At 39.3% G+C, this 12583-nt stretch overlaps 1 protein-coding gene across 1 annotated transcript; it reads left to right on the top strand.

Annotated features, from left to right (window-relative positions):
- Nucleotides 1-1063: 1063 nt before the first annotated feature.
- Nucleotides 1064-1693, top strand: LOC106374741 (UPF0057 membrane protein At1g57550-like). Its single transcript, XM_013814697.3, has 2 exons — nucleotides 1064-1303; nucleotides 1405-1693. Exons 1-2 carry the CDS (start codon nucleotides 1229-1231, stop codon nucleotides 1486-1488), a joined length of 159 nt encoding a protein of 52 aa, XP_013670151.1. The 5' UTR covers nucleotides 1064-1228; the 3' UTR covers nucleotides 1489-1693.
- The last annotated feature ends 10890 nt before the right edge of the window (nucleotides 1694-12583 follow it).

A 12583-nucleotide genomic window follows, 5' to 3' on the forward strand; every position in this document is an offset into this window, starting at 1 on the left:
ACCTTAAACCAATGAAAACAAATTTGAAACTATATAGTTTATTTTAAAAATTAAACAAAAACTAAAATTTTAATTATTTATTCGAAAATATAAATCTATGAAGCGAAAAGTTTAATTTTTTAAAAAACTTTCTTAATTTGTAAAAATGTCACAATATTTTTGAATATGACAACAAAACAATATTATACTAATCTTTATATATATAGTTACGATTTTAATAATGAAATAATAATCCGAAAATATATATATATTGAAGAAGATACAATTATATGTGAAAGTTTGAAACAATCTATTCAATGAAAAAAATATACCGTAAACTTATTATGTTTTAAAAATTTATAGACGCATATATATTATAATAACTTATTATGTTAACTTTTAAAATTATAAAGATTTTTTTTTAAATAACAAAAAATCATATTATCTAACAATGATTAATTTTTACTAGCTTAAACCAATGAAAACAAATTTCAAACTATATAGTTTATTTTAAAAATTAAACAAAACATAAATATTTAATCATTTACTCGATAATATAAATCTATGAAGCGAAAAGTTTAATTTTTTAAAACCTTTCTAAATTTGTAAAATGTTATAATATTTTTGAATATGATAATAAAACAATGTTTTACTAATCTTTATATATATAGTTACGATTTTAATAATGAAATAATAATCCAAATATATATATATATAGAAAAAAATACAAATACATGTGAACGTTTGAAACAATCTATTTAATGAAAAAAATATACGGTAAATTTATTATGTTTTAAATATTTATAGACATATATATTATAATATATACCAATTTAGAATTGAAAACAAAATATTTATATAAAAATAAATGAAAACAAAAATCCGCGCGGTTGCGCTGGTCGAGATCTAGTATTTTTTTTAAATTAAAGGGATGTCAAAAAAATGTACTTCAGTTTTAATGGTATAGATTGGTAGCCAAATATTTTTTTTTTGATTATTAACTTTTATTTGTTCATCTCATTTCTTCGACCACGAGAAACGGGTGGTTGCGTCGAAAACGAAAAGGATAGGGTAGTTATTGGTATTTAAAACAGCTCCTGCATTTTAGGTATAATCAGAGGACCATACACAGTCAAACTCAGTTTCTTCCCTTATTAAACGGATCCAATATATTCCTATTTTCTTGCTTATTAACAGAAAACAATTTACAAAGGAAAAAAATATACAAAACAAAAATTACAGAAGAAGAATGGGGAGTTTCCTTGAAATTCTTTGTGCAGTTCTCATACCTCCTGTCGGTGTATTCCTCAGATTTGGGTGCGGGGTAATATGTTTTTCATACATATATCACTTATATTTAACTTTAATTGTTGAAGTAAGATTCGAATCTCTTTTTCTTAACTTTTGGTAATACATTTTTTGCAGTTGGAGTTTTGGCTCTCTTTGCTCCTGACGTTCTTTGGTTTTATCCCTGGAATGGTATATGCTATATGGGTTCTTACTAAATAGAAACCAAAGAATTTTTATATTTTTTTTTATATTTTCTTTCCATTAAAACAATTTATCACAGGTTTTCAAATTTTCGTATTATGTACTCAATCAGTTGTTATCTTTGAACTCTCTGTAATTTTTTTTTTCTCACAATAGTTTTTTTTGATATATTAGTAAAGTAAATCCAAGCAATTCCCAGAAATGTTATGAATTTTTTTTTGGACGTCGAAAGACCATTCTATTACTCAAAATTGAAGTGGTCTGCGAAACCAAACCGGAATAGAACAACCAATAAAATGTAACTCTCTATTGAAGGATCTAGGAATCTTAGCTAAAAAAATCTGAAATCTGATTGTGCGCTCGTGGAACATGAATGATGTTGAAATCCGGGATGCATATCTGTAACGTCTCTATCTTCTCCAATTCCGTTACAAAGCTTTATCATTGCGATCAGCTCCTTACAATCTGTCCCGAAACTCTGGCATGTTGAATGTTGAAGCATATTCTCCATCGCCCATCGCAGCGCTTCTACTTCCGAATGCAAGGCTGATTCACTTCGAGTGAAATTTCTTGTCCCCATAAGTTGAAAGTTCCCACCACTGTCCATCCAGACCCATCCGCATCCACTAAAATGAGCAGTGGGGATGTCCAAGATCCATCTATCAAGCAAATATTACCTAAGTTTATGACTTGAGGTTCTTCAGTATTGTTATCTTGTATCACAGGTTGTACCACTTCGTTAGCATCAAACCAGGCTTGCCATTCACTTTCTGCATGTCGAACTAGCTCCAAACGATCTCTATCTATCTCCCTGAAAAGTTTGTCATTCATACCCTTCCAAATATACCAGATTATCCAGGGATAAGAATCCCTATCGTGTTCAGGCTCGATAATGTTGTTTTCCCTCCAGAATAGGTAGTCCATATTTGTGTAGACGTTTGGTATTGGAAATATATTTGGGCTTGTTGGAGTTGATGATAATGACCAAACTTGGAGAGCATGCGTACACTCAAATATGGCATGGGTTACAATTTCTTCTGGTTCTCCACATCGTGGGCAGTAGTTGTCACACCTCATATTGCGTCTTGTTAAGTTCCTCGTTACTGCCACATGACCAGTTAACAATTGCCATATAAGATGACATATCTTCGTATGCGCCTTTAACTTCCAAGAAAAGGCTTGAAGCTTAGTGATACTTGGCTCCAAAACTTCCTTTTCTTCCTCTGTCTTTAATAAATTTTGAGCCACCCAATATCCAGATTTAACCGTATATTGGTCATTCCTTGTGTAGTTCCAGCAGAATGTATCACGACGATGAGTTGTGCTTATGGCCAAACTCCTTATGAGCGGTATATCCTCAAGATTTACATAGCTCTCCAATAAACCAACATCCCACTCCTTCGATACCTGATCAATGAGATCACTGACTCTGATATTAGGATGCACAACTGGCGCTAGGGGGATAGCTGGTCTCGCAGGGGTCGTAGGAATCCACGGGTCCTCCCACACCTTGACTTCATAACCTAAATGTATCTTCTGTCTGTTTTCCAGCAATAACAACTTCCTTGCACCAGAAATGCTTATCCACACATAGGATGGACTGCTAGCAGAGTTTACTCTTAGTGGAGAATCCAATCTATAGTATCTTCCTCTCAAGACCCAGGCAACCAAAGAATCAGGAAATTGAACTAGTCTCCATAATTGTTTTGCCAATAGTGCAAGATTGAACTCATGGATCATACAGAACCCGATCCCACCCTCCTCTCTAGGTAAACATAGTTTTTCCCATTTCGCCCCGTTTATTCCCCTTTTTGGTGGATTTGAACTCCACCAGAATTGGGCAATGGCACTGGCTAGGTTTTCACATATCTCCAATGGGAGCAGAAAGGTAGACATAACGTATGTTGAAAGAGCGAGCAAAATGGATTTAATCAATACTTCCTTCCCTCTTTTTGAGAGCCATCTACCTGTCCATCCATTAACTCTATGCATCAGCTTATCCTTTAGAAATGCAAAAAGTTTGCACTTGGATACACTTATGTCTTCTGGGATACCTAAGTAAGTTCCCATTCCTCCTTCGTTCTGTATCCCAGGTGAATCTTTTATCTCTTTTCTACTAGTTGCATTAATCCGCTTACCAAAGAGTAATGACGATTTATCAAAGTTGATACATTGACCTGATGCTTTGCCATATTTCCTGACTACTTTCATTACTTCTTCACATTCACGGGGCTCCGCCTTACAGAAGAAAAAGCTATCATCAGCGAAGAGAAGGTGGGATACCGAAGGACACACGCGCGTGACGCGCATCCCTGTTATCTTCCCTTGGTTCTCTGCATGATTGAAAAGGCTAGCGAGCGCTTCCGTGCATAGAATAAAAATGAAAGGAGACAAAGGATCTCCTTGGCGAAGACCTCTACCTGGAATATTATTTCCTCTTGGCTCTCCATTCATGAGGAACTTCTATTTCACCGACGTAATACAGCGCATGATCCAGGTGATCCATGTTTCTGAGAAACCCATCTTGCGCATGAAAGCTACAATAAAAGACCATTCCATCCTGTCATATGCTTTGCTCATGTCTGTCTTAATGGCCATCCTCTTACTGCGTCCACTTGGTTTAGTTCTCAGAGCGTGGAACATTTCTTGAGCAATCATAATGTTGTCTGAAATCTGTCTCCCAGCAACAAAAGCCGACTGGGTTTCCGATATCAAGCCCGGAAGCACTTTCTTTAGTCTCTGGCATAATATCTTAGAGATTATCTTGTAGCTGAGGTTGCACAAGCTAATGGGTCTAAAGTGAGCCATTTCATTAGGCTTTGTTGTCTTTGGGATGAGACATATATTTGAATTATTCAGTCCATTCGCAATTGTCCCCTCAAAAAGGAATTTATCATCCATAATAGTTAAATCCTCCTTTACTATATCCCAGAATTTTTGATAGAAAAGCGCAGTCATCCCATCTGGTCCTGGGGCCTTTTCTGGATGCATAGCAAAGAGCGCTAATTTGACCTCCCATTCGGAGACCAGAGCTGTAAAGGTTGTCATTCATTGCTCCAGTGATCGTCGTAGGAACATGAGCTAGTGCCTCTTCAATGTCCTCTAGATTTGATGATTCAAAGATCTGCCTAAAGTAGCTAATAGCAATGGCTACTAATCCTTTTTCATCCTCAACTAAATTTCCATTTGCATATAGGAGCTGTGTGATTTTATTCTTTTCTCTTCTTTGCTTTGTTAAGGCATGAAATTTTTTGTATTTATGTCTCCTTCTCTCTGCCAAAACACCCGACTCTTCTGTTTCCAGAACATTTCTTCTGCTTTAAGAGCATCAGAGAGTTCCTTCAACGCTACTGCAATTTCCTCAGTTGTAGAGTTATCATCTGCATATAAACCCTCCACTTTTTCTTTAAGATCCTCCACTAATTTTGCCGAGTTAACATTATGTTGTTTCCTTCATTCGCTCAAGGCTTTTCTGCAGCTGGAAATATGTTCCATAATACTCGCATTGGGAGGGAGATCAGGAGATTTCCATCCCTCAAGAATAACTTGCCTCAACTCCTCATTATCCGGCCATCTTTTATCAAACTTGAATTTTTTTGATCTCCTCATTGGCTTTATGAGTATGTGTGCAAGAATCGGACGATGGTCTGATCCCCATAACCTCATATACTTCACAGTCGAGTGGGGAAACTTATCATGCCAATTTGCATTTCCGACTGCTCTGTCTAAGCGACATCGAACAGTTGTTCCTCCTGCTCTCTTCCCTACCCAAGAAAGCATGTCCCCCGTGAAAGGAAACTCTAGCATCCCACAGTCATTAAGCATTTTCTTAAAGGGGAGGAATGAACTATCAGGACGTTGTCTCCCTCCTTCTTTCTCATTATGACCTGTGATTTCATTAAAATCTCCTATCATGAACCAAGGTCCATTTCTTGTTGTTGAGAAACGCGTAAGACGTTCCCAAACTTGATCTCGTCTTTCTAGTACAGGATCCCCATAAACAAACGTCATATAGGCTTTTATTCCATCAATGACTGCCTCAATGTCAATCATACGGTTATTAGAAAATAAAACATTAACTTGAAATTCATCCATAAAAAAAAAAGCTAAACCTCCGCTGAGTCCAAGTGGCTCAACAGTAAACAAATGATCAAATCCTAAGTCGGCCTGAATGTTTTGCAACAGCAGCCTTCTGTTCTTCGTCTCATAAAGGAACACAAGTCATGGGTGATGCTTCTGACACATCTACGTAAGGCGTCGAACTGTGAGGTCGTTCCCAATCCCTAGACAGTTCCAACTGAGAGTCCTCATAGATGATCTTGGGATGGGTTTTTGGATCCCATCAAACCATCATTTATGGACGAACCACCTCTCATCTTTTTCGAACTTGATGGTGGAGCCTTGATTTTCCTGCATCACCATGAGACGACGTAGAACGCTTTCGAGGAGATCCTCGACGAAAAATCTCAAATTTTCTCCTCGGAATTCCCATAGAGGCATTCGCTTTTGAGCCATGTCTCCTGCTCCTGGACGCTTTTGAGAAATGTTATGATTATAGTGCTCCATTTTGTTTACATGATAGTGGGAAAATCAGTCAATTCATACGTGAATAGAAGCCAAAGGTACTGTCACATGTTCGAAAAAATACATCAACTAGTACAAAATTCGATTTCCATACATAAACTTTAAAAATTTGGTTTTAATATACATGAACTTATTTCTGTTAGTCAAACGTTACGGAAAATGAATTGTTGTTATTCAGTAATAGGAAATTGGCTAATTTCTACATTAACATGGGTCAACAAATCCAATCAATACACAAACACATTACCTGTGAGAAAACATACATTAACTAATAAAAAAAATTCAAATTTAATACATAAACTTTCGAGATCTGGTTTTAACATACATTATCCTAATTTCCGTTAGTTAAACATTACAAGATAAATTGACTACCACAGGTTTTTATTATAGTATGTGGTAATTAAGCTATATTACATTGTAATAGAATGAGAAAAATAAATCATTTAGGCCAAATAATTTTGTTATTGTGTAATTTATTGATCGGGACCGTTGGCCCCTGTTGATGTATAGAATTAGTTGATTTCCTATTACTGGTTAACGACAACTCATCTTCTGTAATATTTGACTAACGGAAATCAGGCGAATGTATGTTAAATCCAATCTTTGAAAGTTCATGTATGAAAATTAAAATGTGTACTAGTTAATGTATGCTTTTGCACATGTAACGTGTTTATGTATTGAACCGGACCATTGGCTTCTGTTGACGTAGGAATTGGGCGATTTCGCCGTGATAGTGCTATGGACAATAAGTCAATAACCAAATTTTAAGGGATCTTGAAATATATTAAATACTAGATCTAAACGTGAATTGTATCAATATTAGATCTTAAATGTATGAAATCAATGTAAACTAAGAAATATTTTGTTTGTTTTAAATTCCACTAAATTTGTAACACTCCAAAACCAGCCAAATTAAAATTTAAAGGTGTATTGGGTTCTCTATTGCCCAACTAGAAAACCCTAAGGTTCTCCTTCCCTTTTCCTATTGATACAAAGCCTCCTCTTTCTTTTCTCTCATCAGAAATTTAGAAGTGAAGCTCTGCAAAGAAATCTCGGCGATAGGAAGCCCTAGTCATCAAGCTCTCTCTCTCCTCGTGCCGTCTCTCTTCTCTTCCTCTCTCTTTGCCGCGCTCTATCTCTCCTCTATCTCTCTTTGCCGCCGACCTTCTCTCTCTCCCGGCCGGATATCTCTCTCCCCTCGCCGTGAGCAACTGCGAGTGGTGGTGGTGGCCGCGAGTTGTTGTTGTTCCGGATCTCTTCTCTCTTATCTCATGTTTCCAGATCCAGATCCAGATCTAAGCTAAGGTGTGGTATTCTACCCAGATCTATTTCATGCTCCTTTATATTGTTGAATGAGGAGCTAGGATTGGGAAGATCCTGATTGATGTTAGGTTGTTAGGTCATGACAAATCTTAGAATGATAGTTGCATGGATCGTATTGCATTAGAACGCTGATAAGGTTAAAGGACTTGAATGGACTGTCATGTGTTGATGTGATTATGTTATCTGATTGCTCGACTTGTGTGTTTGTGAAAGCTAGGATGTATAGAAAGAGTTGCACTTAGGATCATAAAATACTGTTAACCGGTTTGGTTAGATGAATGATAGGACCTTCGTGAATGGTTGTTTAATGAATTGAATGTGACACGGAGAACGGGTGGCGTCAAAAAAAAGGAAAGAAAGAATGAGTCTAAGGAAAGAAAGAAAGAAAAGGAAAAGATGATTGAATGAAATGTAAACCACCTGGAGAGGTTGGGTAGAAAGGAAACGCGGGACTGTAGCGTTCAAAAACGGTGGAAATACGGGGCCGTAGCATTAAAAACGGTGGAAATGCGGGGCCGTAGCATTCAAAAATGGTGGAAATGCGGGGCCGTAGCATTCAAAAACGGTGGAAATGCGGGCCGTAGCATTCAAAAAAGGCAGATTAAGATTAGAGGTGCCGGTAAGATTGAGTCACGCCGAGTCTTGGTGGGAAGGGGTCGTAATACACTGCAGGGGCAGACCGTATCCAAGGAACCGGATGTTGAGCATACCAGGGTAGGCGACTCCATAGGGATGCAGAAAGAAAGGGGTGGTATGAACCGCTTGAGCTGTGTAGGTCCTAGAGTTCTAGGATGATTGAAGTCTTAAATCGAATTATGTGTATTGAGTGATGACTGAAATCATTATATTGCTTGATTACATAAAATGGAACGAACTGTAGTAGCTAGTTATGTAAGTTGCATTGAATTGAGCGCAGTTGCTAGTCGGTTCTCATTTCGCATTGAGCAGTATAGAGCCTCATGGGGCAGACTGGTCTAGAATCACTTCACTGAGTATACTTTACTCTCCCTTCTTTTTCCCTAGCTTTTTGCAGAACCTTAAGAGGAAGTGTCGTTTGTAACAAAGGAAACGCACTTGAAGTTTATGGGACCAGTAACGGGACACACGAAGATGTCGGTTATGTAGACATGTGTGTCCTTAACCCCGTGCTCGGGAACCGCAGTCGGAAATGGGGGAGAGGCGGGTGTTACAATTGGTATCAGAGTCAGGTTAAGGTCCCTTAATACTAACTTAGGAGATAAGCGTTTCCGTCATTGTGCCGTACTTCTCTTATAGTTCTGTTGGACTCGTTATAGTCAGTGTTGAAAGAGACACCAATCAGCTCGAAGGTTTCAACTAGGATCGGATCAACTTATAAGTCCTCGAACCGCGATGTGGTGGAGTTCTAGAGGCCTATGAAGGGGTGGTAAGACAAGTATACGGAAGGATCATTTGCTTAACGTCGTAGGCGCATGAGGAAATGATGGATATTGTGCTGCAAATCACAACCGTGTGAGAAAGTCAAGCTTTTTTGGAGTGAAGCCATAACGGTCTTGAACTGTTTTATGAAGTCGCGGAGAGATTCGTCCTCTCCCTGGGACATGCTCCAGAGATCGACGTCGGAGGTTTCTCGATATATGAACATAGAGTACTGCTTGAGAAACACCGAGGCCAGTTGGCGGAAACTTCCGACGGAATTTCACCTCAGGCGAGAGAACTACTCAAGTGCTGCTCCTCGGAGGTTTTCGACAAAGAGGCGGCATTCGATGGCATCTCTTTTGCTTTCTTTACACTTGGCTCTTCCCATCGCGATCTGAAAAGCCTGCAGGTGTGCCTTTGGATCGGTTGTACCGTCGTAAGGTGTTACCTTGACCTTTCCAGGATCCGAAACGTTATTTCCGGTGATGCGAGTAGTGAAGGGTGTTTTTTGGCCGCATGAGTTATCAGCGAGTTACATAGTTCTAGCAACTTAAAACTTTAAACCTAGTTGAGTCGCAGCTCGATAACAAAAGATAAAAAAGACACAGAAAAGGTTTTGATTTGATTTTGGACTGAACTTTATGAAAGGCTGCCTATGTGCCCCTTTCCAGGATCAAGCCAAACGTAGTTTGGTTGAAAGAGTAGAACTAGAGATCGAACTGCCTCGGCTAGTTCGTCTAGTAATCGAGTGCCAGTCATAGAAACAGAACATGTCGAGAACAATGCATAAAATTTCTAAATGCAGAGATTTCTAAGAGTAAAATGAATTGTCCCTTTGCTTCTTCAACCTCGACGTCCTTATATACTCCTCCTAGAGGAGGTTTGCTCTTTCTCTTTCTGCCCTTGGACGAGTTTATCGCTTCGCGGGAATATTCCATTTTCCTTCGATCTTCGTGTTTATCTTAGGAAACTTCACATTTATCCTCCGAACTTGACATTTATGTTCTCCTGCATAATAAAAGATAAATAGTCATAACGATTGGGCTTGATTTTGTATAAAATCGTAAGTGGGCTCTTAGACGCGTTATGGGTCCTTTCAGGCTGTTTTCCGACTTAGGCGTTTTTACAATTTTATAAAAAGAGCGCTTTCGAAACGACGTCGATTATGAAGAACATTCAAATTCCTTGTGTAGCATAGGAAATTCGAGTTATTCAGCTAACCGTTGCCATTTTATACGATCAATCCCAATGTTATTTGAGAGAACGAGTTCTTGCGGTTTTTAAATCGTAAAGTTCCAACTGTGACTTTGATCAAGATGAAACAAGAGCAGGTTTGATCTAATCCCGAAGGGGGAGCTACCAGGACGTGACGAAGGAATGCTGATTGATCCAACTCGCCGAACGGGCGAGTTGGACGGCGTGCTCCACCCAACTCGCCCGTTTGACGAGTTGGACGGCTCGGTTGATCCAACTCGCCGAACGGGTGAGTTGGTCGGTGCATTCGGTCCAACTCGCCCCTTCGGCGAGTTGGATGATGGGTGTTTTGCTGTCCGAGATCCGTTATCCGAGGCTTTGTGTAACCCTTTCTCAAAGGCTTATCGTGTGAATCCCTTTCGGAATTGATACGAAACTCGATTTAGGTGTTCCCGCTTCTCTTTTCTTTTTGAATTTTATCTCTATTTTTCAAAGATGACATTTCCGGGGGAGTTTCCGACGTTGATTCCGTCGTAACCGATTTTGATCCCAACAGTTAGCCCCCGAGCTCGCTAGAATTTTTGCGATGTTCCAGTGAGTGGTTAGGCAAGTCATGTAAGTTAGGCGGAATTAGTGGTCGGAAGTGGTCTGTTCACTCTACTAAAAGTGGAGTGCGATTAGATTAGGGCTGCGCCTTGTGAATGCTGCCTACGTACCCTTGTCGGAGGGCTCAAGCCTTTCGTAGTTCGTTCTGGAGTTGAGATCCTTAAGACCTGTTTTCCAATGAGACCTTTATGGTCCAGTTTATATGTCGTGTAGAGGTTATCAGGCATGTTGCTGCCGATGGCATTTTATATTGGTGTAGAGGGAAGAGTACGAGTTGTCATCTCGTAATCTAACTCTGGGTGAACTAATATATATGTGATCTGTTTCGAGAGTTTTCCGTAGTGCGTAAACTTGCGGGATTTCTGAAGACGCTCGAATATTAGCCAAGAGACAAATTTTGGGATCTCGTATCAGGGTGTTTGATACTATACCTAGAGATGTTAGAGACTAGTGGGCTAGGTTTAGGGCAAGACCTAGGTCTAATCACGGCTTTTGGGGGTGCGATGACTACTTTGACTTACGTTTCCTGTATCGTTTTCAACATGATTCTGTCCCGCTTTAAATTCCGCGATATGTTCGCGGCGTACGTGACATGTATGGTAGGAATCGCGCATCTCTTCGAGGACAATTTTTAAGTCTCCCGAAAGTGCTGACAAAAATTTAGGATTTTTTATATAGCGTTATTACCCTTGTGTCGGGTGTACAAAAGCTATCTCTACGGAATGACTTAGTCTGTTTAGGACGTTAAGAGTTTGTTGTGATCAACAACAAACTTATCAGTAGATATTACCGTTTTTGAGTCTTCTCGAAGAATACGTGTTTGAGAAGATGTTATCGAGGAAGGTATTTTTGTCGAAAAAGATTACTCTTCAAGCGTCTGCGACGTCTCGCGATGCTGAAGATTGTTTTTTCTTTCGCATAACGCGTTTTGTGGTTGAAATGTTTGCGGGCTTGAAGATTTTTCGCGGTGTTGCAAGAGTTTGGTCGTAACCCTACGTCAGAGAAACATTTTTGGTTTGTTTGCGGATGTTCGCAGCCAACACTATTGTTTCTATTTGGATGCTAATAGTTCGATTTGCGATCGAGGAATTAGGACCGAGTGGTCGCGTAAGTTTGTCTATGGGAAGAAGCGTTTTCTTTCACAGTGCTTTGTGAAGTGTTGGCCTTCCGAGATCTATTTCGCTCATTTTTGAGGATGTTTCGTATAGCTCTAGGAGCTTTGATATGATGTTTTCCTTACATGCCGCGTGTTATGGATAAAACGTAGTGGGCTTAAAGTGAATTGTGGAACGTATTGAACTTGGTCGATTGTCGACAAGTTTAGGTTTTACGTTAACCGTTTGGCTGTTAGGACTGAATTTTGTTATGAAGAATTTATCATATGATTTATGACTATGGGTTATACAATTATTGTTCTCTTAATAGTCACATGATGTTTCTAGACAAATCGCAGATCGTCGTTTGGCCATTAAGTGATGGAGAAATGGTTGCTCAAATACTTTGGCTTGGCGTGAAGGATGTGTTCACTCAGATAGCCAAGGACGTTGTTGGTCAAGGATTAGACCATGGTACTTTCGTGTTAACATTAAGGTCATGTTAGTTCACGATTGTCCTTAAAGGGGATGCCGACTTCTGGATCTCATATCTGCTATTAAAGTCAATGGAGTCCCTGAGGACTACCTACTCTGCAAGCTCTTCAAGTACTCACTTGCTGTAGAGGCTTCGCATTGGCTTAAGCAAATACCACCAGGATCTCTCACATCCTGGGCCGACATCAAGAACGCATTCTTGCGTAACTTCTTTGATGAGGCATGTGCTGAAGACTTGAGGAGAAAGATTGCTACCTTCGCGCAGGAGCCTCCAGAATCATTCAGAAGCTCCTGGATCAGATTCAAGTCTTACCAGAGGGACTGTCCACACCATGGATTCAATGAAGTACAACTGCTCAGTACTTTCTTCAGAGGCATTGCAGTGCAGTATCAGATGGCTCTTGATGCTTCCAGCGATG

Source organism: Brassica napus, chromosome C1 (genome assembly GCF_020379485.1).
Source record: "Brassica napus cultivar Da-Ae chromosome C1, Da-Ae, whole genome shotgun sequence".
In the NCBI taxonomy this organism is placed as follows: Eukaryota; Viridiplantae; Streptophyta; class Magnoliopsida; order Brassicales; family Brassicaceae; genus Brassica; species Brassica napus.